The sequence below is a fragment of the Pelodiscus sinensis genome, chromosome 10, assembly GCF_052426305.1.
Source record: "Pelodiscus sinensis isolate ZL-2025 chromosome 10, ASM5242630v1, whole genome shotgun sequence".
Taxonomy (NCBI): Eukaryota; Metazoa; Chordata; order Testudines; family Trionychidae; genus Pelodiscus; species Pelodiscus sinensis.
The window spans coordinates 42,638,486-42,666,020 of record NC_143061.1 but is presented as its reverse complement, the minus strand read 5'-3'; the positions used below and the strand labels follow the sequence as shown (position 1 = coordinate 42,666,020).

Below are 27,535 nucleotides of genomic sequence, written 5' to 3'. Positions count from 1 at the left end.
AAGAATAGCTTATTAATTTGGAATTATTTTGACACATGCACAGACAACATGCCAAAGACCTATGCAAGTATTTATTCACATGACAGCATATCATGTGTCTGACAGTGGTACAAGTTATGGTATTAAGGATAATAAACTCTCTGCAGGGTTATAAACTCTGAGAAAGAGTTAGGGTGTAATGACTAGATTTTCAAACACACCAAAAAGGACTGTACTCCTGAATTTGAGACAACTTTGGAAATTTTCTCCTAAAATGTCAGAAATTATACAAAAAGGGGGCTCCGTAAATGACAGGAAGTTAGCAGACTCAAAAACAGATGGAGGAGATGAGCTGAAGCTAAGAATGAATGGAGTTTAGAAGTATCTTTACGCAAAGAGGAATTAATATGTGGAATAGACAATAAAACTGCACCAGGAACATTTTATTGTAAATATCATAGAGTACAAACACTTAAAAGAAAGCAGCCATGAGATAGCCACACAGCCTACCACTTGGAAATTATATTAGGATTTCTTCCATCCATTATTATTATTATAATAATTTCAGCTTCTGTTTAAACTTGCTCAAAATATAAGGCATGATTCTCCGCAGCAGGTGCAACTGCATTATGCTGTGCCTACAAAGCCAAGTATACCAGCAGAATCATTCACCTGGAAAAAGGCAAATGTCCACAGGTTTTGGCCGAGAGCCCTGACCCAGTTCCTACTCTGGTGGGTCCCACCTTATTCCTGGGCTGCTCTAGCTGACTCTGCAGCCCCCACGTGCCTGGTCCTAGACAGCATGCATTGCTGTGCCATTCCCCCAGTTCCAAAGTGGACTTTTCATTGTAAGCGGCCCAAAATGTGTGTTTTGGTAGCAGATTTCAGTCAGTGAGTCAGGCCCAATGTATTAGGAGTATTTTACCGCATTGTCCTCTGGAAGAGGACAGGTTACTTGAAGATTTCAAATATATATTTACTTCCTACTTTACATCATAGGAAACAGTGTACTTGATTTTACTCTCAAAGTCACATGCTCATCATTAAAGTGCATGTACATCCCTGCAAACTGGAGGTGAGACTACTCTCTATGTACAAACTGGATATCAGAAAAGTTCAAAAAGGGACATCATCAAATACGGTAGATACAGAGATGCAGGTCTGGAAGTTGCTCAGTTGGGATTGGTATTCCTCTGTAGAGGCATGTCCTAGATCTGTTTCTCTCACATTCAGAAAGTATACAAAGATTTTTAAAAAGTGCCAGTACCACTAAATATTTCAACATCAGATGTAACAGTTTATCTGAAGCAAGTCCCCAATGTCCTCAATCTTGACATACACGTTTAAACACTCGACTAAAGTTATTTCACTTATTGAATACCCATGTTAGATTTTACCTGGAAGGAGCAACGCCTACCAAATTAGGACCTAGCCCTCTAAACAGAGATCGAGGACCTTCCTTTTGCAAGATCATCCTGAAAAACAAAAAAGTGATATTGAAACATTAAACATATTAGAAGTGTGCAACTGGCCTACAGTTCAGTGCTATGATTTAGTTTAATACATTTGTACGTAAAATGAGCTAAGATTAAAATTTTCCTTTTTAACAATTTAATTCTGTACCTGCAAACATCAAGTCAAAATTTTCTTAAAATATGCACAAAGAGTTAAATGAATTCTTTATAAACACCATTACTATAACACACACTTTGGTTATACAGCACATTTGCACCTATAAAGGTATGGTCATCTTAAGGCTCAACAACATGTAAATGTTTTCTTCCAGCTACCAAAGTAAATTACTCCAAATACCTATTATCTATTATTAACACATTCATCTTGATATAGATTCCTGTATATTGTTCTTATAATGTGGGAACATTTAATTCTATTGTTCTTTTCTCCCACAAGCAACTATCCCCACACCTAATAAAATACTATGTCTGAGGAGGTTCTTGAGAAAAAATGTACCCTAGAAGAGCTGATCACTGCAATTCCCAAATTCCAAAAGGTTCTGATATTAAAGATAAATTAACTTTAGTTAATATCAATCTAACCAAGGCAAAAATCAGATATAAAACATTCCTTACTCCTCACAAACACACAAACCAACAAGCAAATACCACCATACAATAATCTCTGGTTATTTCAACATAGTACGTTTAACCCAACGTGTCTCAAAGTGGGCCGTGAGCCTGCTTTATGAAAGCTGCGTGGCGGTCTGAAAATGGCTAACCGGAGCCAATGGGAGCGGTAAGGTTACATGGCTATGGACCCTGTAAGTAAACAAAGTGGCAGGGGCCTGTTAACAGCATTCCCAAAGCAGGCTTGCAGACCATTTTGAGAAAAACTGGTTTAAACTATAAACTTAAAATATATGCTCAAACTCACAGGAAAACGACACACTACATACAAAAATGCTAACACCTCCTTCTCCCAAGCATACAATTAATATTATTTTAGACTGTATTGGATGTTTCATTAGCACAACAGGATTTCAAGCAAAATAAGAATTTTCTAAAAAGTGAGAAAATAATTTTGTCAGTGCTCAAAAGATACACAGAGCCAATATTTGCTAAATGAAGTGTTCTGTCTTCAGCCTATTTTTAACTTGATTTTGTATTTGGAAAATTACAAATACTAATTTTGAAGCTCCCCCACTGTATTATGAACAGAGATAGAAGGAGCAGATATGTTGAAGAGCATGTGGCTCTCCTGAACATCCTATTCCAGTGGTTCCCAACTGCTGGTCCATGGACTGTCAGCGGGCTGTGAACTGCTGCTTGTAAGACTGTGGCTCGCTACCAGGCCATGCCCTGCTGCTTCGGCCTCACCCGCTGGAGAAGTGTGCAGTGACTGGCACATTGGGAGGGTGCTCTGGGGTCTGTGCTGGGCCTGCGTGTACATGCAGGCCCAAGCAGCACAAGGAGCAGTGAATGGGGTGGGTTCATGACTAGCAGCCCTGGGGAAGGCACCGCCCGACTGCGGCACAGGTTGCTCCAGGAGATCTAGAGTAGCAGCATTATCCCTGTTCCACGCATGCGCTCTGGGGCTGAAGCTGCCAGTCTATGGCCCACGACTGCTGCCGCTTGTGCCGGGAGCTGAGAGACAAGGGCGAGCGATGATGGTGGTGGCACCGGCACCTCCGCCTGCCCCACGAGGGAGAAGGTATGGGCGAGAGCACCAGCCTCATCAGTGATCCTGGAGAGCTCGGGCAGCCACGGCAACAAGCTGCTTTTCTGCTTCCCCCCTCACTATAAGGAACAGTGAGGGGCCAGGTGGCACAGATCCCTCTAAGATGCACACTTGCACACGCAAAGGAAATTTCTTCCTCTCCACCTCCTACGTAGAGCTGCGCAGCAGTGTGGCAGGCAGGCAGCTGCTCCAGCTGCCCGTGGTTGGCGGGTGGATGGCTGCTCCGGCTGGCTGGGGCCGGAGAAGCTGCATGGAGGGCAACTGCTCTGGCCAGCAGGGACTGCGACTGTGGCCACATGATGGGCGGGTGAGCAGCTGCTCATTAATGTTGTCATGTGCAATGCTCTGATTCTATTTGGAAATGTTTGAATTATAGGAGTGGAAAATGATCAAGTAGCACAGAATAAATAGTTCCAGCAACATGGGTTATCAAGGTGACTTATTTCAGAGTGTCTGTTTGCCAGTTATTATATTTTTAAGCTTAAACCCTCCGCGTGAATGGTTTTAAACCAGAGCTAATGTATGGTTTTCACTGTTTACTACTGCCATGAATAAACATGCGGTGCTCCAAGGATAGTTTTTGTGCAGGAAACTGCAGGATCTGCTATCAGAGCCTCAGGTTTTCCCCTTTGTTGTGTGCATGTAGATGCAATGCAAAATAACACATGCCTGCTTAAAATTAATTACCATAAAGAATATGCAAATGTCTCTATACCAGTCCACTGAAGTTTTCGAACAAGTTTACCAGTCCACGGTATAAAAAAGGTTGGGAATCACTGGCCCTATTCCTTAACTTAGTATCCTCTCCCACCCATACTGCAGGATTAAAACTCAGAGTAGGGCCAGATTCTTCTTTGATTGATATATTCCAAGTACTCCCAATGAAGTGGCTGGAGTGTAAATCCAGGTTAAATAGGAACTATTGTTTTCGACCATTTGGATCATTCCTGCAAGATGCAAGAGGTTTCTGATCCCAATCCAGGAAAAGCCCTTTAGCAAGTACTTAACTTTAATCACATGGGTTATCACACTAACGCCAATGAGACTATTCAGATTTAAAGTTAACCAGGGGCATAAGAGTTCTGTTGGATCAGGAACAAGGCATCCAGCATCATGCAAGATTAAGACTATTATCTGCATGGCTCAGGGAACAGTGTTGCTGGAAGGAAACCACCACACGTTTTCTTGAGGAACTTGCAAAGGAATGGACCAAAAATACTGAGCAATAAAGTGGTTCTTTAAATCAGCAGTTCCCAACCGCCAGTCTGCAGACACTGGTCTGACATTGACAGGCCATGCCACCATTTTTTATTTAGTTCTGCCCCCGGAATTCCCAGGGAATTCCCTTCCTTCGCACTTCCTAATGCAGCAACAGGGTGAGCCGGTAGCTGGGTATGCTGAGGCTGAAGCTGAGACCACAGTGAGGCTGTCCCTGCAGGGGTAGCCTCACTGTAGCTCCAGTTGCAACTCTAGTGATCTCTATCCAGACCAGACAGCAGGGCTGAGCGCCAGGTACAGAGCGGCTGCCCCCAACCAGCAGGGCCTGAGTCAGGTGCAGGGCGGCTACTTCTGTGTTTCTGTTCTCCTCCCTCCTTGCTCAGCAGGTGCCTCCCCCGGCCTCCAGCCAGCAGGTACACACATTATTATCATGCAATATTAAGTGAACGGGAAGATAAGAATGTGCACAATGTGTCAGCACTGTCAGACCTGTCAATACTGCCTCTTTCATTCTAGTGCAATTGAGGCAAAAGGTTTGGACTGGAGAATACACTTTAACAAGTATTTTATTGTTTTTTTAAAAATGTGTGTATGCAGCTGTTTTTCAAAGTCTTGTTAACCATCATGTCCCCCTCCTTTCATTTGTCTGATACACCATGGGCTAAAATCACCACAATGAATATGCAAATATTTCACTCTGAGAACAGTTTTTGAATGAGTTTGCCAGTCTGCGGTATAAAAAAGGTTGGGAATCACTGCTTTAAATGACTGATATAAGATAGGATACGATGCCAATATATAAAAATGTTGAATACTTGTCCCATAGGGTTGTGATTTAAGGTAGACCACACTGCACAGGGTGAATGGCAGCACAGGTTTGGTTCCGACCTTTCATAATACAGTATCTCTGAATGTAAACAGTTTTGGTGCGGACAACAACAGGAAAGCCTAAATCTTTATGCTAATTTCAGTGGTGGCTCTGTGCGGGCTTTAAAAAAAATGTAAGTATGATCTCTGAGCCACTGGAAAACCCCAGGAAGTTCACATTTTAAAATGATTTTTTTCTAACTGCTAACTTGATATCACAATATAGGACATCAAGGTTATCAGTTTCGATATGCTGTCCAATATAGATAATGCTTCTCAGGCACATTTCCTGTTCACTAATAATATCCAGGTTAACAGCAAGAGAATTAATCCATTCTGCAAACTCAGTTATTGTGCAAAATGCCCACCTCTGAAAGGTTTCAAAAGATTAGTCTGAACATGCACATCAACTAAGTATACTGCACAAGTAGATTTCAAATGTATTCTGAACACCAACATTTGAAAACAATCACATTTTCCATCACACTGTTCCTACTACGGAACAGAACCAAAAATTTAGACCACTTCAAATAAGTCTGATTTTTTTAAAATGAAAAAGGTATCTGTGTTCTATAAAGTTATAACGGCAGTTCGGGGAATTCTGAACTGAACTGTGGCTCCAGCATGGCAGTGGAGAGCATGGGTCATTGGACACATGGAGGTGGGAGATGACCCCGAAGGCCCCACATCCACCAGTACAGGGAGCTGGAAGTGAAGCTGTACCCAGCTCTGATACAGTGCAAGGGCCTGCCCCAGAAACACCTGTAGCCCTGTCCCTTTGCACCGGGCATGACAGGTGTGGGTGGGCTGCCTCCACCCAGCAGGATCCAAGTGTAGAGAGGCTTAGTGTGTGGGGGGATCCAGGTATGACAAGAGATGTTTCTGCGTGGGGCGATCTGGGTGCAGGCAGCTCACTGGAAGATCTGGATGCACAGGGGATCACTGGGGTGGGGAGGGGTTTCCGAATACAGGAGCAATGGGACTTGGCAGGAGGTCCAGGTGAAGGTGGGGGGGAGGCTTAGGGCTTGGCAGGGGGGTTGGAGCATGCAAGGGGTCAGTGGGGAAGTTGGGTGAGGGTCCAGGTGCAGCTAGTTGGGGCTCAGTAGGAGTAGAGGGATGGAGCTTGTTAGGATGAGGGTTTGATGGGTCTACTTAATGGAAAAGCCCCAGCTCCTCCCTACCTCACAATTCCCTGCTCCCGTTCCTTCTCGATCGTGTCCCCCTCCCCAAGGTCCCAACTCCTTCCTCTTACTCTCACTTTCCCCTCTCTCTGCCTTATTTTACCCTCTCCCTTTCCCACTGCCTCTTCCCCTGTACCCCTTCTTTCCCTTCTCCTTACCCAGCCCCGCCATGGGCACTCACTATTGCATTGAAACCAGAAAGGCTCTCATCATGCAGAAAGGGAGCACAACTGGCACTAGGACCCAGGAGAGTCAGTAGAGCCCAGACTAGCCTCTTCAGCTGGGCACCTGCAGAAATGGGGGAGGAGAAGAGGGGCAAGAGGAGAGCAGAGAGTGATGGGTAACCCCGGTGCTCATCAATCGCCTGTTTGAGAGGGGGCAATCCCACTTCCCTGCTGTTTTCTACAGACATTCTGCCTGAGGGCAGGCGTTTTCCTAAGGCATGAAGAATTTCCCCAGGAGTAAGTTAGATGTGATTTCACAATGTTGAAAGCACTCAGCTGAAGTAATAGCCACATTCCAAACATACTGTGCAAACCCCTACAACATGGGTTCCCAAACTGGGGGGCATGTGAAGAAATTCCAGGGGAGGGGGACACAAGGAGACCTAGCCCTCCCCTTAAGTTTTCTGTTATTTTTGTTTTTTGGCTCCAGTCAGTTCCTCTTTTTTTTTTGCGCTATTGGGGGGATGGTGTTGAGGGTTTCTCAAAAATCAAAAAGGGGGCGTGATGCCGAAAAGTTTGGGAACCACTGCCCCACAACAAATAATTTGCCCTGTTAGAAGAATTGAAGGATCTTTTCCAAATTTCTGTTCCTACGAGCTCATCTGCTTGGGCCAATACTTGATCATGCAGACTCCCACTCAAGTGGGTCTGCACATGTTCATCAGTAAAGGGCAAATGGCAGGATCTGAGCCTAAAGCATGCTTGGTCTAGCTGAAAGCTAGTGTCAGAGGGAATTAGACCAGCTGTTCTTTAAAAATCAATACATAAGCTATTTTAATCGCATCTGTCAGATGAGGTCATGTCCTCACCCCACCCCCACCATGGTTCTACTAGGAAGCTAGATCTTTGCTGATGAGATAACCTAGAACCTCAGGGAGAGAAGGGCGCATATAGAGATACCTCCAAATCTGAGGATATCTGCTTTATACCCACTTTTGTGGATATCTGTGGCTCATTTTTGCAGATACGCCTGAGGATACAAAGTTAGTATCTGCAAAGGGCTCTACTCATATGTACTGGCCTCTATGGCTGCCTCATACGGCAACAGCAGCCTGGGAAGATCTGTTGAGAGTCAGGCTGGATTGTAGACATAAAATTAGTCTGTACATCATTCTAAACATTGTTTTCACAACAGAAGTTCAGCCATGCTAATAGTGACATCATGATTTTGAGAAAAAAAACCATACTCCTGTCTGAATGGGTTATAGATGCTACAAGAGAAAAATCACACTCACTTCTTGCCTCTCAGTTTTACTTCAATGCATTTGAGCAAGTCACAGTTTTGCGTGTACAGTATACTCGGGGCCAGGTTCTGTAATCTCATCTATATAGACAGACACTTATTCCTGTAGACAGACCACTGATGCCAATGGAGCACCACACAGAATCAGGGCCTTCATCATTCCTCTTGATATAAGGGACTCTTACACAGCACACTGACATGCAGAATGGTAGAGTGGGTATCGCATATGATGGAGACTCAGACCTGGGTTCAATGGCTGCTGCCAATTTGCTCTATAGCCTTGGGTAAATAAATCACTTTACCCCTGTGCCTCTGTTTCCTTCTTACCCTTTGTTCATTTACAACGGTCAGTTCAGGACTGCCTCACCATGTGTGTAGAAAATACTTGAATATAATTCTACAACAGCACACTATGCTAAAAAGGATGTCCCATCATAAACCAGATGTTTTTGTAGTCAATTTTTCAAAGTTAATGAAATTGACACACACACTTTAAATTTCCATTCAGTGGTGCTTATCTAGCTTTTACTAAGGCTCTCATCTGAGGAAAGCAAGAATCAGATCTCTGGAGACCTTTCCTGGGAGCCTAAATTAAATTACTTGTATATACATATTGCCAGTGGGAAACGGGTGCATTTGGACCAGAAAAAAAAAAAAAACGAAACCTCAAATTGCTCGTCATTCATTGATAAAAATCAACTTATTTTGATAAAAAGCAAAATTTAACTACACCTAGGATGAATTTTAACCAATATTGTAAACTTAAAAATTTCAGAAAGAAACGTGGGTGGTTAATTATGCAGTACAGTTATTTGTAAACCCTAGGCTTAGCATCATTACAATGGGAAATGGGGAGGAGTGGGAGGGAAATGTATCATTGTTATTTTTTGTTTAACAAATGCAATTGACATCACATTGTATCCAGACAGTTTTATTATTTACTTGAGTATAGTTTATTAGTTTCCCCCCCATTGTTTGTGTGAGTCAATCACATAACAATGGGGGGGGGGAGAGAACCTTAAAAATTGGGAGACAAAAGGTAAACATGCCCAAGTACTCACGGACAGTTATAATAAATCAAACTACCTCTAACGCAATTTTAAAAACTGAATAGATTTCAAGCTGATTCTGTCCCTCAACATCTCACCACATGGGTGCTCACTTTATTTTTTATTACAAATATTTGCATTGTTAAAAAAAAAAGATTAGGTAACAGTCAGCTCTTCTGGGGCTGCAGTTCCAGACCAATTTTGTTCTCTCAGTGTGACAAAATGTTACATGCACGTAACCATTTATGGAGTGGACATTGTATCATGACTACATTGTAAAGAACTTATTTTGGGGCAGACAAAATACAGATTGCAGCCCACTGGGGCCCTCAGGCAGGCTCCCCTGCTGTTGCAGCTCCAGGCTTCTCGAAGTGGCTAGCTGCTGGAGCCATGTGCCTTGCGGGAGGGGGGGGGGTGGAAGCTTTGCGTGCTGCTCCTGCTCACAATCATCACAGCTCCCATTACTTCTTCCTTGCCCCACTTGTGTGCATGGCTTTGAGCAGTCTGGGGCTGCAACAAGCAGGGAGCCTGCCTGGCTGCTGGCCAGGAGCTGCCTGGGTAAGCGCCTCTCAGCCGTTGCCTAAATCTGGCACCCAGATCACCACCCCCTCCTTCCTATCCAAGCCTCCACACCCTCCTTCCAGGTCAGAACTTCCTCCCAAATCCTACATTCCCTCCTATGCCCCTTCCCCAGGTTAGAATCCTCTCCTGCACCCATACCCCCTCCTGGATCCTGCACCCCAATCCACTGTCCCAGGTCACAACCCCCTCCTTCACCCGAACTCCCTCCCAGACCCCACACCCTGTCCTTCGATCAAATCCCCCTACCTGAGCTCCCTTCTGCATCTAACCTCCACCCCAGATCCCACACCCCACCACAGAAAAGTGAGGCCCTTGATCGCTTTCTAAAATCTTGGAATGGCCTCCCCACCAAAAATTACTGCTCACCCCAAATTACTTTCAAAAACCTTAATGCACAAACCAACTATGTTTTAGAAGACACGAAGTTAAGGGTTAAATAACATTTCTAAAGCAAAAACCATAATACCTCTAGAAAATTGAAAAGGATCTGAAGAACAGGAACGTGGAGATAGTACTCACTTCAAGCAATGGAGAGGTCCAGGAGATACTCTCGTTACTCGATTGACACTAGCACCATTTACAGTGCTGAGATGAACTTCAGAGATATAAAGAGTAACAGAGGAGGACTGCAGCCGTGTTTTCACAACTTCCAGCGGACATGTCAGAATTGCACCAACAGTACCCCCACATCTGCAAACAGAAATAAAATTATTGCAATTCTAAGCCTTGAAAGAACTACAATTGCCTTGAATCTGGGAAAATGAAAGTCTTATCTTGCTAGGGAAAAAATGGCTTTCAAGTTTCCTTGTATAGTCTTGCCAATCATCTTTGAGAAGCCATGCACCTCTGCCCTCCTGCAGCACAACAGAGCCAACTATACAGCATTCTGACAGTTTTATAAAAGAGTCAGTCTAGTGTGTGGTATTAATAATTACTTTCATTAATATCTACATACCTATCTGCTCAATGCAGGCCCTGCACAAGAAAAACCTCTCAAGGAAACTAAGTAAAAATAGCAAGTCCTTGAATTAAGGCATGAAAACCACCGATGTTTCTTTGCTGTTACCACTGTTCAAAACAGTACATGTCTCACAACCTCAAAAAAGTATTAAATACTATTCCACCTCCCACATGAGTTTGTACCAACCACCTCCCAGTTGATAAATTCAAAGTTCTAAACTTCACTGTGATCTTTCTAATTATATATATCAGTGTTTCCTAAACTAGGGGCTGCGGCCCGGTACCGGGCCGCAGGAAAAAAATACCAGGCCTCAGTGTGGCTGCCGGTAGGGGAGCAGAGCAGGCCGGGCCGGGAGGAGGTGGCAATGGGGGGAAGGGAGAACCAGCCGCCAGGAAGAAGGATTGGGGGCAGCAGGGCTGTCCCATGAAGATCAGGGCAGGTGGGTGGGCAGCCGGTGGAAGCAGGGTTTGGGGTAGCAGGGCTGTCCTGTGGAGATCCAGATGGGTGGGTGGCAGAAGCAGGGTTGGCGGCAGTGGGGATGTCCCGCAGAGATGGGGGGGGGGGGGGAGAGAAGGAGGTGAATGGGTAGCAGAAGCAGGGTTGGAGGCAGCGGCACTGTCCCATGGAGATTGGGGCGGGTGGCTGGCAGAAGCAGTGTTGGCGGCAACAGGGCTGTCCCGCAGAGATGGGGGGGGGGGAGAGAAGGAGGTGAACGGGTAGCAGAAGCAGGGTTGGAGGCAGCGGCACTGTCCCATGGAGATTGGGGCGGGTGGCTGGCAGAAGCAGTGTTGGCGGCAACAGGGCTGTCCCGCAGAGATGGGGGGGAGGGTTGGCAGGGGCGGAAGCAAGGTTGGGGGTACTGGAGCTGTCCTGTGGAGATAGGGGGCGCAGGCAGGCAAGTGACGGAAGCAGGGTTGGAGGCAGTGGGGCTGTCCAGCAGAAATCAGGGAGGGCAGGCAGAGGAACCAGGGCTGGACGGGGGGTGGGGGGACTGGCCAGGGGAGAACAGGAGGAAGAGGACGGGAGAACCAGCTGCAGGAAGCAGGGCTAAACGGGGGCAGCTGGGCTGGTTGGGGGGAGGGAGGGTTGGATGGGGGAGCAGGGCTGATGGGGGAGATTGGTGGGAGGTGGGGGGAACTGGCCGCTGGAAGCAGGGCTGGACAGGGGCAGTAGGGCTTGACTGGGAGATCGGGAGGAGAAGGGGGGAGGGGAGTGGGACTGACCTGGGCACATGCAGACCCTGGCAGACGAGTGAGTCTGCCTGGGGGTTCCATTTTGCCCCTCCCTCCCACCCCGACATACCCTCTCTCGAGTAGTTGCGAACTGCCTGGCAGGTAGACACACTCAGGCAGCGTGAGCACATCTACCAGCCAGGCAGTTCGCAGCTAAGGGCTGATACACCTAATTAAAATAAAGCTTACCTAATTAGAAATTTCTCAATTTGTTTCTCAGACAAAACCCTCAAATACCGGACTGTCAGGTAAAAAACCGGACACCTGGCAACCCTACCCTTTCTTGCACCCTCCTTCCTAGACAGCTACCCTACCCCCAGTCTGCTCCTGCTCCCACCTCCTGGAGTGCCCATGCGGTGCCAGGTCCTCCAAGCCCTGGCCCAGGCTGGGCAGAGGATGCAGCCAGGTGAAAACTGAAAATGTATTCATTTTTCATTCTTTTTTAATATGTGTTTATATTTTTGGGCTGCAAAAAACAGTACTAAAAAAACCCAGATTCCAACTAAAGTAAAAAGTTTGGGAAACCCTGATCTAGCCAGCTTTCTATCCATCTTACAGTCCATTTATCCAATCCATATTCCCTTAACTTGCTGGCAAGAATATTGTGGGTGACTATATCAAAAGCTTTGCTAACGCTGGCACTGGGGGCTTTGGGAGGACCAGAAAACTTATTTGAATATTCATCATTTACTTAATGAATATGCAAATAAATGTTACTGGTCCTCCAAAAGCTCGTGAATGGATTTACTGGTCCCCGTGTCAAAAAGTTTGGGAACCCCTGATATATAGATATATATATATAGCAGCCCAACGTCTGTGACTCCGTAACGCTGAAACTCTGGCTGTTCCCTCTGGGCAGTACTGTTGCCTCCCGCCATGGTGCTTGGCTGACTTCTGCGCCGTGCAGGTGGGCTGCGGATTAAGCGGCGCAAGCGGCCATTTGGGGTCTGCGATCCCCACACAGCACACGGTGGCCCAGCTGAGCGGCGCAGAAGTCAGCCAAGCGCCACGGCGGGAGGCGAAGGGGGGTAGGGCGCTGACGTACACGGCCAGAGGGCGGATCCTGGAGCCTCCGTCGTGTCCTTACTGTGCTGACGTCTGGTCCAACCGGCCCGGGAGGGAGGCGCGGGCTGGAGGAGCACAAGCAGCTGCACAGCCAGCTGGAGAGAAGCGGTGCTTTTAAGACGAAAGTGCCACTTCTCTCTAGCCCCCTGCTCAGTCCTCCAGTCAGCACCTGTGAGTGGGGGCTGGGCACTGAGCCTGGCCGGGTGTAGGGCAGGGGAACAAGGGGGTGGGGGAGGACAACTGGGAGGCTGCAGGATCAGTGCTGGGGTGAAGGGAAACGGTGCAGGGGGGCACCTGGAGCTCATAGGCAGCCGCTCAGCCGCGCGGGAGCAGGCAGTGCAAACAGCCGTTTGGGCTCTGCGCTCCCCAGGCAGGAGGAGAAGGAGAAGAGAAAGAGAGTGAGAGGCAGGAGAAGGAGGAGAAGAGAGAATGAGAGACAGGAGGGGAAAAGAGAAAGAGAGACAGGCAGGAGATGGAGAAGAGCTGAGGGGGTGGGGGAGGCAGTAGGAGAAAGGGAGAGAGAGAGAGAGACGGGAGGCTCAGGAGAGAAGACCAAGATAGAAAGGGAATAGGACGTGGAGGAGAGACCTGAAAATCCCATTTTATGATGGGCTAATTGGCTAGTTTCTGTAGATTTAAGACAGAACTTTACTGTTAATTAAATACAGTGGTCTTAATCATACTTGCAGCTACACTTGTGGAACTCCCACTGATCTGAACAGAAGAGGTGCTTGCTTACCTGAAGGCCATTGTTTGGAATTTAAACAGTTTCAGAGTAAGATTCTAACCATCAAATATTTTTGTTGAAGGATTAAGAAAGTTTCAAACTAGTAATTTTTATTGTTTAAAAAAATGTTGCTGTTTTAACAGCTCTTTTCAGCATCCTGTTAATATTACCATACAATGTTCAATAGGGACAGGACTTCACCTTAGGAGTTAAGATGTTTTTGTAAAAGTGACAAGGAGTCCTGTGGCATCTTATAGATTAACAGACGTATTGGAGCATAAGCTTTCATGGGCAAAGACCCACTTCGTCAGTTGCATCTGACGAAGTGGGTCTTTGCCCATGAAAGCTTATGCTCCAATACGTCTGTTAGTCGATAAGGTGCCACAGGACTCCTTGTCGCTTTTGCAGATCCAGACTAACACGGCTATCCCTCTGATGTTCTTGTAATAGATAATGATACTAATTAATAATGCTCATGAAAGGTGGAAGATACACAACCCAGGAGAATGAAATCCACGTTATCTAAAGAATAGATAACAGCAAATTTCTTTCCTTCTGCCACTATGCCGCAGTAATGACAGTTTCCAGCCAAAAGTAGTTTAGCTTCAATATGCATCCTCAAGCCTTTCCCGCTGTGCAGAAGGCCACAAAATTCGTGACAACTATGATTACAGTTTGTACATTGCATCCCACTAGATTCAATCTACGAACAGCTATACAGGGCAAAATAAAAGTTTGGTCATCTTCACCCAGGCAACATGTAAATGAGCAACCTAAAAGTATCATTACCAATCCTTTGAACCATCTAGTCTCCTCTCCAACTCCAAGATTAGTCTAAAGTGAATTAATTTCCAAGTCTTAAATAGAAGCATATCTTTCTCGATCATTTCTATTCTCAGCACTCTGAGTCACTACACAATCACCAAAGGATTAGGAGTCTCAACATACTAACTTAAAAGTGTCTGTGTATTAAATATAAATAGATTTCAAAGCTGAAGTTCAAATACAGTGATGGGGCCACACAAGCACTGGGATTTTTAAACCTATTTTTCCATTTGTGGGCCCCTACATTTTTTTGATTGGAAGTACTGACCCCATTTGGAAATCTTAGGCATAGTCTGTGGATCCCCGGTGGTCTGCTGACCATAGGCTGAAAACCAAAGGTTAGCCTAGGAAAGTACAATAAAATAGTAGCTTACTAAATTAACTTCACATACCTTCATTTAACAACAAAAGTGATACTAAAACATCTATATACGCATTAACAGATCTGTGCTATACCAGCTCTTTTATATACTTTTCATCAGTAGATTTCAAAGCACTTTACAAAAGAGGTGCAATTTATTTTGCACTGACTCCCTACGTTATGCCACTTTGAACTTTTTCCATCCATAGCCTGAATATATTTTAAATGCTACAACATGTTAACAAACACGTTGTCTTTACACAAGGCTATATAAAAATCAACAAGTTATCATGAACATATGAAACTGCTATTACGTCATTTAAAAAGAGCTATGCAATAAATGTGTGAATTGTTTTTCCATGTGAGGTATGGTATGTACACAACACTAACTAGGGCAAAGCATTAGAACACTAAAGATACAAAGTTCATTACTATCCTAGTAATTAAATGCATTTCCACCACTGGATTCAGATCTATATTGCCAGGAGAAAGGAATGAGTATTTATGCTTTTTTCCCTCCCAATTTTTTTGCTTCATGGGTACTTTAAATTTGTAAGGAAAAGAAATGTAGCATTTTCTGAGCTGCAGAAAAAAAAGGGAGGAACAGCTTATTAAAATCCAAATAAGTTAAAGAAGAGGACTGTACTTTCAGGAAACAAATCTTTTGCAGTTTCAACATCTGGAATTTGTTTTGCTAAACAGTGACCCAAGTTCAAACACAGATCCATTTACCTTACCAACCACAAAGGTTACCTATGAATGCTATCCACAATAGAAAACTAAGCTGATAGTTCAGTATTTGATTCCACACTGGTTGGTCCTTAAGATACCAAATATTAAAAATTGCACTAATCAGAAACCATCTTGATCCATCCCACATAAACTTCATTCCATGCTGATTTTATTGTTGGCTAGTTCATGCATGCACCGGCACTGTACACCAGGGATTCTCACTTTCCTTTTGTGGCTCATACTCGTAGAAAGTCTTCCGAATCATTTGCCCTATGATTTATAATCATATGGAGGATGCATGCTCCATTTTGTCAGCACATAACTAGGAGAAGGAGCTGGCTTCATATGTCCAAACAGCCCTCTATAGACCACACTTGGACAACCATTACCATATACCATCTGAGAGTTTAGCACCCTTTCCTCACAACAGTATTAGGCATTACTCTCCAGCCTGAGGATTTTTAAGGCTCCTATAATAATTTTAATGTTTGTATGCCACTTAATTAACAAAAAGTTTGGGGAAAATTAGTATGAATTATGTAAACCTTTCACAGTTTTATAAGATTGGAGAATTATTTGTCCTTCCACTGCTTAACCAATCAAAAATTCGGAAAAGTGGTAAACTAGAAAATAGGGACGTTAAATGGAATTTAATCAGCTAACGAGTATTCGACAACATTTCCATCGACTACTTGACTATTCAATTGGGGGGGAGGGAAATTGCAGAGCCGCAGTGGAGTGAGATCCCGGCCCCAAGATCTAACCCTGCTGTGGCTCTGGCCTTTTAAATATATTAATAGCTGCCAAGCTCTCAGGCTATTAATACATTTAAAAGGCAGAGGCACAGAGGGGTGACTGGGCGCAAGCTGGGACAGCTGTGCCTCTGCTTTTTAAATATATTAAGACCCACCAAGCTCTCAATATATTTAAAAGACAGAGGCACAGTGTCAGGGACCATCCCCACTCCGTGCACCTCTGCCTCCCCTGCATCCCTATGGAAACAGTGCTGAGGGGGCAGGGGTGGGGATGGGACTGGTTTTTAAGTCGGCTCCCTGACACCCAGCACCAGCTCCTGTTCCCTCTTTGCCCCTCTCTGACAGAGGCAGCATGGGGGAGGGGGGGGGTGACTAGTTGAGTAGTGACTCGACTAGTCACTTACATCCCTACTAGAAGAATCCGTGCCCACCCTTGTTCACCCCAGACCAAAGGCTAACTGTAAAAAAACCTCAAAACAAACAAACAAAAAACCCCACACCCTCACCTTAGCTTTTAAAATGTGTGCAGTGATTTTTAACAATGTTTTCAAAAACATCTTGCAGTACATTTGAAGCAAGGAAATTTATTAATTTTTTTCCCAAAAAATTAAATTGGCAGGCTTTAGAAAATTCAAAACTATAATAAGTTCTTTATTGTTACTATGATCTTTTCTACAAATAATTAAACTGTGAAGATTTCAGTAAATTAAAGGAATACAACAATTTTTTCAGCTACATTTAGACTATCACTATTACTCATCAATGTTGATTTAAAAGCATTTGCTGAAGGGGAAAATAAATTAAATTGAAAGAAACTTTTTATTTGAAACACCTGCCTACAAAATCTCCCCCTCATTTTAAATAATCTATTCCAGTGGTTTTCAAACAGGGGTACATGCATCCCTAGAAGTATATAAAGGTCTACCTATGGTATACATCAATTCAGCTAGATATTTGCTATGTAAAAGCACTAAAAAACTCAGTACAAACTAAACTGTCACACAGGGATTTGTTTATACTATTCTATGAGTGGTTCTCAAATTTTTGGCAAGTTTGTTTTAATGGGATTGCCACAACCACTGTTAGGACTTGCTGGGACACAAGGCAGAAAGTCCAAGCCCCGATGCATAAGGCTGAAGCCAAAGCCTGAGTTTTTAAGTGAAGTGAAACTTGGGGCATGCAAGAAAAATAAAACTTCTGAACAGGGCATAGTACAGTAGTCTGAACAACTGAGAACCACTGACCTTTTAGTTATTTGTGATATAAGAGGAAAACTAAGTATAGCTATTTCAATTTTTAGGTACTGTGGTCTGAGATGCTTTTTAAAAAAAGCAATATGCTGCAAAGTGCCCTTTTCAGGATGAAGTGAAATTGAGCAGGCAAATAATTTAAATGCAGAGTACATGAAAGTTTTTAAGTGGGTACAGTAAAGGGGAACAGACAAGAACCAGTAAAGTGAATTATTTTGAGAGAGACTTTTTGATCTTTACCTATTAATGAAACACTAAAAATATTTTCTTCTCTCACAGAAATGTGGATGTAAAGTGCCTCATTTCTAAAATTATAGCATACACGGTTAATGCTTGGCATCATAATTCAGACAGAGAAACTGATGTTTAGAAATATTAGGAACTTGCCAAGATTATACAAGAAGTACATCACACTGGTAGGAACTATGGATGTCAACATGCAGACAACGACATGATTAACGGATAAGCCTGGGCTCATCTTATATGAGAGAAAGCAAGGGGGGGAGGGAGAGCAGGAGCCAGTGACCACAAGGAACTAGCTTAAAAGCCAGCTTCCCCTTGAGCACTGGATCTGCCTGTCCCCTGCAGTGCTGCCTCTGAGAGGCAGCAGCATGCAGGGTGAGGAGGGCAGGCGGGAGCCGATACACGCAGTGAGTCAGCTTTCAAGCAGGTTCCCTGCATATGCTGGCTCCATGGACCCACCTGCCTGCCTCTTACAGAAGCAGCAGGGGGACCAGGCAGGAGCCAGTGCTGGGGAGAGCCAGCTTAAAAGCCAGTTCCCCCAGCACCAGCTCCACAGTGCCACCTGCCCCCCAGAAGCAGAAGCATGGGGTGAGGAGGGGAGACAGGGGAAGCTGCTGCAAAGCAACCCCCCTCCACGGCGTTCCAAGTTCCTCATAGACAGCAGCAGCTCTGGCATCTCATGGAGCAGCCCCAGTCCACAGGGAGCTTAGACTCTGTCTATGGAGAGCCCAGGTTGCCACGGACAGAGACTGCTGCCACGCCACACTGCTGCCTCTGTATCAGTAGCAGTAGCGCAAGGTGGCAGGTGGGAGCTGGTCTGCATGGGAAGCCGGTTTTTAAAAAGGCTCCCCTTACAGGCTGGTTCCCACCTGCCACCCAGCGCTGCAGCCTCTGATAGAGAGGCAGCAGCAATGGGTAAAAAGGGGCTCCCTGGGAATGAGGTTGGAGCGCACTGGCTGCTGGCTCCACCTCCAGAGACTATCAAACAGTTGTTGAACCTCTAAAATGTCAGGTGGTTACATAACTATTCAATTACATGCTATCTAACATCCCTAGTAGGAACAGAGCTGTAATTTCCTAACTCATATACTTTAGACACAAGACTATCTTTTTTCTCTCTAGTCCTGTGAAATAAAATGGAAATTTCTATTTTGTATCCCATTCAGAGTTCTCTTCCATAGCTGCCCACATAGGATGGCTGTGTAGTAGGCGTACACAACAAGGAGAGATCTGCATGTCTTTTGAAAGGTACAAATAAACAGCAACTGTGTACAATTTTCTGTTAGTGTTTGCACAAAGTCTTGGTACACAGATGTGTGAGCTGTGCTGATAAAATTAGCTAATGGCCTTAGGATAGCACATTAAAGATGTCTCAGTGCACATTCAACGGAAAAATTCATTCCCATCACCATCTCTCATTTTAAGGTACAAAACCATTTAAAAAACTGTTAAAGGAGACACAGAAAGTTAAGGCTAAAATCTTCACCTCATTCTTTGGCTGGTGGTAGAGGTGATTTCAGGCCTCCTGAAAGTGACCCTTGTTACTACCGGTGAGGTCCGCGGCATGCTGGGCTGGGCTGGGCTGGGCAGCAGTTAACCAGTTTTCCCAGTAAGCATGCCAATAAGACAACGCTTACCGGCTACCCCTTTACATTCTTACCTCTAATAAGGCATATGGAGACAGAGCTTAGTCATTGCTTTCAAGTAAAAAAGACCAAAAAAAAAAAAAGTCAGATCCATGTCTTTCCCCAGGGCTTTTACATGTCCTTATTTCTACTCCTTCCCCACTTACTATGTGTGGGAAAATTTTGTAGAGTTCAAAATGAACCCCTTTGGGCTTGATTTCTGCACTATTCCTATATCCCCCAGCCATTCCTGAACCAGTGCAAACCATGTTTCACTCTATTAAGATAAAAAATGTATCATGACATCCCATCTGTTCGAATTATATTTCATTTAACCACCTGCTTGCAATAGCTGGGAGAGCAGGTGTATGGAGATCAGCAGCTCACTCCCTATGCATATGCCTGCCCTCAGTAACTGGTTACCAACTGTCTGGAGACCGTATCAGACACATACTAGAGATTTAGACACATTTAATGACACATACTAGAGATGTTAGATATTGTGTAATTGAATAGTCGTGTAACCACATATAATTTTAGCGGTTACGTGACTATTTGATAGTCCAAGGAGGCAGGGCCAGCAGCCAGTGCACTCCTGGCCCCACTCTTGGGGAGCCTTTGCCTCCCTGTGCTGTTGCCTCTGTATCAGATGCCGCAGTAAAGGTGGCAGGTAGAGCTAGTCCGTGAGGGGAGCCAGTTTAAAAACCAGCTTCCCACACAGACCAGCTGTCTGCCATTCTGCACTGCTGTTTATGTATCAGCAGCAGCGTGGGGTGGCAGCAGCCCCTGTCTGAAGGGAGAGGGGGTCTGAGTTCCCTGCTGACAGAGGTTTCTCTGCATCCCATAGCACAGCCTCTGTCCATGGGGAACTTGGACCCCTTGCAGACAGGGGCTGCTTTTACTTAGGGATATTACAAGCTGGCTCCCAAGGTGCACCAGCTCCTGGCCCTGCTCCCAGGGATCTGGCTGTGCTGCAGAATCTGCAGTATAAGCTTCATACTGCAAAGCCCGCTGCATGTGTAACCATGTAACTGCAATGATTTTTTAACAGTTACACAGTTACTTTTTAACTGTGTTTTTACATAGTGTATATTTCTAATCCCCAGCACAAGGTGCTTTGAAGTTAGTGGGACCATGGCTAGGCACATGGATTTGTGGCTGTGGATCCTGATGCATGATATAGTACTTTTCTGAGTAATTTATTTTACAATAAAAAAAAGTCTGAACACTGGCATTACAGCATACAGACTGAAAAGCAAGGTTTCATAAGGTGGCCAAATGAGTTTGCTATTTCAATCAATATTTTCTTGCAATTTATTGCGGATTAAAATTGTTTTTCTTTTTGAAGACTGGATAGTCCAATAGCAGAACAATGATTTCTGTTACTAAATGAACAAAATACAAAGTTTTTATATTAATAACACCTTTGAATCTCTTACTAAATCTGTCTTCTACAAATCAAAATGAGCCAATTATTACTTGACATTTCCCTGCACTATTGACTTTGTAGCTCCAAAAGCGGCTATCATATTTTTGATATATTCTTGAAAGAGTCTCATCTTTGAAAGCTATAGTTATCTAAAAGGCAACTTTTGCTATGGCACTAGTAATAAAGTTTTCATCTAAGAGTGGTGACACTTTCATAAAGCTATTGAGGAAGCAATATACTGGTAGTCAAATTACTTCAGCAGAAATTTGTAGACAAAACTTGGATTGCTTAGAAGGAATAGGTTTGTGTTGCTTCAACATAAACAGGATATTTCAGTGGACCTAATCCCCGAGTAAGAAGAGGTACCCTCATTGTTTATTATTTTCAGATATCTGAGTATCATTTCTATTTTAAGTTAGCTGTCATAAAACTCTGATAATATATTCTGTCATGTTTAGCTGCTCATCTACTATTTATTTTAGAAACTTTGAGTGTCTGTCCATCCGTCCGTCCATTCAGCTATGAGTTAAGAACTCCTCCTAAATGGTAAGAGCTAGGACCACCAAATTTGTTATGCAGCTTCCTCTCATCATAACTTAAAGCAAGGTATGGGTTTGGTTTTGTCAGGACAAAGGTATGTGCCTGGAATTTGATTGTTTCTCATAAAATGAAAAGGGAGGGGTTTGGTAGGAGAGACAGTTATACTATAGAACGACCATAGGAGGCAGCAAGGGGGCAGAGATGGGGACTGGGACAGCAATAACCTCACTGAGCTAGCAGGAGACAGAGGTGGAGAAAGGGACAGCTATCTACTATATATTTAGAAGAGTGAGTTTGTTTGTGTGTTTGACTGCCCCCACTGAAGCTGCAATGGCAACGGACAGTCACTTCGCACCTGGCCCCAGGCTGCTGCAGTGAGAAGACGGGGTTGTTCTTGTTCTTCCCAGGGCAACCCTCATCCCCAACCCCACCTCAGAACAAAAAATGTGTTTGAATTAAGGGCCCAAGCAATGCCAATAAATCTTCTAGTTTTTCATAAAATGAAACTGCCTAACTAAAAAGGCTTTAGTTTTTAAAAACACTAAACAGGTTGCAGTTGTTGTATAATTTTTCAAAGTTCAGAATATTACAAATATCAATCAAGCCTGTTATAGAGGGAGCTATGTGAGTATAGAGCATGTGCATGGGGGGAGGAAGGCAGTCAGAAATAGAGTGTGGATTCTTTCAATTACAGTTCTTTAATTTACAGCACAGACCAAGCTGGTAGTGGACAAGTGCTTTTACAACCAGATATTTGTTTGGTGCCTGTTATGAAATGTGCTAGTGGTCACAATGCCATTCTAGAGAAGGTGTGTCTGAATTGAGTCAGCACAACTGATTTCTTCAGGGGTAGTCTCAATACATAGGTTAAAAATTAAATGGAAATGAAGACTGAACTGCCCCCTCACCTCAATTGATCTTGGAGTTTTAGTCACATATCTGAAACATTTCATTAGCCTTACAAGCAATCACCCCAATAAAATGAATAAAATCCTGTTTTCCTACCTTCCCATATTATTTCCAGGACACAGAATACGAGGAAAGAATTAGATGTGCTAACAGATCTGATAGAAAGCAATATTTTAAAGTATAAAGCACTCTTCTATATTTTTAGCCACATCTAAAATAAAAGGAATTATTCAAGGAAATATCACTTTTCAGGCTGTATGCTACAGTGACAAGAGCCGTTCAATTATCCTGAGTAACTTTCATACTGCTAATTTTCGGCTTTGTTAAACCAGGATAAGAAGCAAATCTGTGGCTAGCACCTAGAGCAGGGCTACTCAACTTTGGAAGCCCCAGGGGCCACAATGATACCTCACAGCACATGCCCGAGGGCCACCACTTAAGTGTGGTTGTGTGTGTGTGTGTGTGTATGCAAATTCATATGCAAATACATATGCAAATAGCTTTTCACACTTACGGGCATGAATACAAAGATTAAAGCAAGAGTACACAACACACAGGCCCCATTTAAGTCAGTTCTGCTGATAATAATAATAATAATAATAATAATAATAATGCAATATTTACCCCATTTCCACTCACATGACAGCACTTTTAATGAGCGATGATGGTCCAGGAATTTAACTACTAAAACACATATCAACAGAAGACCATTATAGTGACTATTTTGTTTTGGCTCTCACCCGTGGGCTGCGTGTTAAGCCCCATGTAAACACAAACCGCACCATAGGCCGCAAACAATTGGGGCGGGGGACATATGTTGAGTAGCCCTGACCTACAGAAAAGGTAATATAAGGTGACACAGCACCCTCTGCACAACATAATCTTTGACTGACTTAAGGGCCTGGTAACCAGATTGCAAAGTTTATAGATCAGACTTCTTATCTGGGACAGAGAAAATCATTAGCTGCAGAGATTAATAATCTGTATTTGGCCTTGATTCTGTTTACAGACCTCAACCTTGTGTTTGCTCTCAAACAAACTTCTCTCACTCCCTTGGCCTCCCGGCAGACCCCACATCGCAGCCATGACTGGTCAGGGAGGGGAAGGTACAGTGCTTGGGATGGCAACTCAGGAACAGGCACTTGGAGCAGTGCTCCCAGCCAGTCTTATGTGCCAGCAGCGGGCTCTTGGGGTCTCCCTTCCCACCAGGCTCTAGGGGAGCCAGAGCGTGGTGCCTGACTGCTCCAAGTCCAACTGCCCGTCCCCAGTGGCTGCACTTACCACAGCTCCCAGAGTACCCCGAGCTGCCCAGGGCAGCCACCACTCCAACCTGTCTTCTCTTTCCCTTCTGCTCCTGGCTAGGGGACGGGCAGCCCTGGGCTCTGCAAGTACCCCAGAACAGCACATGCACATGGCACTACCTGCACTTCAGTGCACACCGTGCAGGTCTGCAGGCATCTATGCACCTCCCCAGCCGCCAGAGTTAGAGATGGGCCTGGCACGTGCTACGGCCACCAGGGGAGAGAGAAAGGATCCAGGCTGGCAGGGGCTAGGGAAAAGGGGCCCAGGCAGGTGCGGGGGAGGGGAGAGAAGGAAGGCCCAGGCAGGGGGCAGAGAAGGGGCCTGGACTGGCACAGAGGGGGCAGAGGGGAGAGAACGGGCCCGGACTGGCATGGCTGCAGACCCCCCGCTCCGCAGCCAGGAGGAAAGCCAGGGTTGCCTAACCACAGTGGGGGGGAGGGGGAGAGTTGGTGAGCACAGTGAGCAGGGGCACAGCCCCATAGTGCATCTGAAGAGCAGAAACTGGAATTAACTGTACTTGCCCAGACACTGTTACAAGTAAAGTACTGGGGTCAGACACGGGTTATGCCCATTAAAATCCCAGAGCATCTACTCACAACCAAATCCCATAATTCAGTCTGTATCTATATTCTGCAGTCTGAGAGACCTGCCCTCCCTCCAGGCTATATTCCCAACTATCCACAACAACCAGAAAGCCCACCCTCATAATTCTTCACACAACCCAACTAAGGCATCCGCTCCCAGATGCACCAGAACACTACGGTCAAATGAGTAGCTCTGAGAATGAGTTCCTGTCTCCCCCTCCTCGCAGCTGTACATGCATGTGTGGAACATGCACACAGTGAAGTTACTCTCTTCTAAAAGATCTGGCTAGATGAACCTTCTCTTCTCCTTCCTTGCCACCATACCACTACCCTCTTTCCACTCCAGGAACTGACTGAGGGCCTTGCAAGCAACTCTACAATGGGCAGACCATCAAAACATGCTCCTCACATTACAGGACCTGAGAAGATGAAGACAGACCCCTGGCACCCACCCCTGCAACACAACAGTAAGGAGACCATGCCTCCTGCAAAGATATACAAAGGTGCAGCAAACAGCTCCAAATCCATCCCAGCCAATGGCCTCTGCTGCTAGCCAGATACATGCTTGTGTCTGCAGCACCTCTCCAATTTCTTCTACCCTGGGGTGGAGGGAGGTGTGTGGAGGATACGTTCCTCTCCCTCAGACAAACTATAAATACCCCCCACCGTCTATGCCCCCAAAGTGCATCCACAATTTCCCCCCAAGAAAAAAAATTCACTCCCACTATCAGAGCCTCCGGCCTTCCAGGCCCCCACACCCCGGGCAGTATCCAGAGAGCAGGAGCTAGGGAGATAAATTAGTGGCAGCACCTACCCTCCAGCAAAGAGATGCACCAGGGTGGGTCTCTGGCTCATCCTCTCTCATGCTTGACCCTGCAGACAGGAGGCGAGGGGCGCTTGCGCTCTGCCTTCTGCTAGGTCCCTGCTCCCCGGGGCTGAGCATAGAGCTGCCCGGCGGCAGAAAGCGAACGCACTCCGGCTCCCGCCCCACGGCCACAGAGAGCTGCAGCCCGGGATGCTGCCCGGCTGCGTCCTCCCGCGGCAGCAGGCGGAGCAGAGCAGGGGCCTGGCCTTATGAGCATGAAGCTGGGCCCAACATCAACAGATACCGCCATTGGTCCCCGGCAGGACGTGACACCCTCTCCGCCCTCCCCCTTCCACATGACCGGCAGCGCTGGGCGGGGAGGCTGGAGAGAGGCGGCACTTAGTGGGGAGAAGTCAAGGGGCGGGGATCCCCCCGCAACCTCCTCTCCTGCCCTCACCTTCTGAAGGGTCCTTGGACCGCTCCCCGGCCCGCGAGAGGGAAGGGGAAGGCGGGTCGCTGCCAAGGCTGCTCCCTGGGGGATTCGCTAGCGTGGGCGGGGAGGGGGTTTTCCGGGCCCGGCAGGTGTGTCTAGTTAAAGTCCCAGCTGTAGGGCCCCCCAGCCGGCAGGCATTAGAGTCTCCTCCCCTGACCGCGAGGAAAGGGGGTTTCCCTTCGCGGAGGGGAGCTTCAAAATCCCAGGTGATTTCTGTTGTGTGAGAGCCCCACCCCGCCCCGCCCCGAGCAGGAGTGGAACCAACGGAGGGAGCCAGAGCGGACCCACGCTCTGCGGGGCTGGGCACGGATGCTGTCCCGTCCCGAGCGGCACCGCACTGGGGGGCAGTAGTGAGCTGAGCCAGCCATGCCGCCAGGGAGATGGGAAAGGAGAAGGCAGCGGGCTCAGGCCGCCGGCTAGGGCCTGAGGCCTCAAGGCGGGGGCTGGGTGTCGCAGAGTCGGGCTGGTGGAGGAGAGGGGACCCCGCCCGCTTGCAGAATAAGAGCTGGGCTGCCTTACAGGAAAGGGGGGTGGGAGGACGTTTTAAAGCCTGATACCTGTGCAAACAATGCGCCGCTCGACCCAGGCACCCGCTGGCATGCCTGGCTGCCTCTGCAAGGCATTGCCCCAGCGTCCGGCTACCTCGCACCATGGCAGCCCCACTGCAAGCAGCCCAGATACCTCCCCGGATGCCCTCGTACATCCTCTCGCCAGTTTCCAGTTACAGCCCCGGCTCCCCATTCCCTCCCTCCAAGCTACCCCCTGCTTCCGGGATGCCCCCGGTCCCCATCCCAACCCTCCCTCCGCGCAGCCAGCTAGCTCACCCCGAGACGCCAACCAAGGCACCCTCAGGCCAGGCCTCCTAACGCCACGTCCCCAGGAGAAAGTTAATCGAGGTCCCCAGCACATCGTCCCTGATCCTGCAGCCTGACGACGCTGCAGCCCATTCACTCGCCAGGCCAGTGTCTGCTGCCGCTACCCGGCCGTCTCCGCCGTCCTCCAGGAGGGCTGTCAAGGCCAAACCACCATCTCCCAAGCGCGAAGGAGGATTTGCTCCCCTCCCCATCCCCACAACAGCAGAGGCTGCACCCGACTGGGAGCCACTTCCCGGGTCGCTGCCGCAGTGCGAGGGGTCGCTTTGCTTTGGCGGGCCTCGCTGACCCTCGGGAGCGGGGAAACATCTCGCACACGGGGCATCTCCCTGCTAGAAAACCCGCCCTCCCCGCCAGGCCCCATGTGCCCCAAATCTCCCCCCTGGCCGGTCGCATGCCAAAGGGCTGAGATGCGCACACGCGAGCGAGGCCAGAGGAACCCTGGGGCTGCACCTACCCTCCAGCAAACAGATGCACCAGGGTGTCTCTCTGGCTCATTCTCTCTCATTCTCGCTCCCTGCAGGAGGGAGGGAGGGAGGGAGGAGACGACGGGCGCTTCCGCCTGCCCGTGCACCCCGCCGGGCGCTGCAGCCACAGCCGCGCAGTCTGGGAGGTTCCTGCTGCGAACGCGCCAGCCCGCGCGGGCTCCTTCCCCCCTCGCGCAGCGGCCGCCAGCTGCAGCAGAGCCGGGGGCTCCGCAGGTCTCCGTTATGAATATGAAACTAGGCCCGACATAAACAGACCCTGCCATTGGCCCACGAGAGGATGTGACATCACCGCCCAGCTCCAAGAAGCTCCTTTCACGTGACCAGGGACTAGCAAAGTCCTCAATGAAGAAGGCGGGGGAGGGGCGGGGGATGCGGAGGCCGGGCTGTCAGGCGGGATGACAGTGTGTGACTGATGCATCGCTTAATGCCACTGCCTAAGCCTGTGCAGCAGACTAGGCACCAGGAAGCACCATATGGCATCGAGGGGCCCATAGTCCCCCGTGCAGTATTTCACAGCGTGCACCACAGTCCATCGCTATTGTGTGGTACCTTTCAATCACAGGCAAAGGACTTACTGCAAGCATGTGGGAGCTCAGATTGGATGATCACGGGATTTGCTTCTGTCCTTAAAGTCTGCCAGTCTGTGCGATTTCAGTGAAACATTGGGGGCAGCCTGAGAAAGTAGGGCTGGGGGAGGCACGCCCCAAACCCCGTCCCTTTGGCTAAGGTCTCACCATAGGGAGATGGGGCAGCTCACCAACATGCACCCCACCATAGGGAGTGGGAGCAGGGCAGGCGG

General features: G+C 46.8%; 1 protein-coding gene across 2 annotated transcripts in view; it reads right to left on the bottom strand.

Annotated features, from left to right (window-relative positions):
* SLC25A36 (solute carrier family 25 member 36) overlaps positions 1-27,021 on the bottom strand; it is a 52,884-nt gene extending 25,863 nt beyond the window's left edge. The window contains exons 1-3 of one of the 2 annotated variants that reach the window (XM_006134828.5): positions 26,706-27,021; positions 10,058-10,228; positions 1,377-1,454 (exon numbers count right to left, since the gene is read on the bottom strand). In XM_006134828.5, coding sequence (XP_006134890.1) covers positions 1,377-1,454; positions 10,058-10,228; positions 26,706-26,746 — 290 coding nt within the window. In that variant the 5' untranslated portion in view covers positions 26,747-27,021. Of the gene's footprint in view, positions 1-1,376; positions 1,455-10,057; positions 10,229-24,892; positions 25,245-26,705 lie in introns of those variants that run through there. The other variant, XM_006134829.5, reaches the window with a different exon arrangement.
* Between the last annotated feature and the right edge of the window lie 514 nt (positions 27,022-27,535).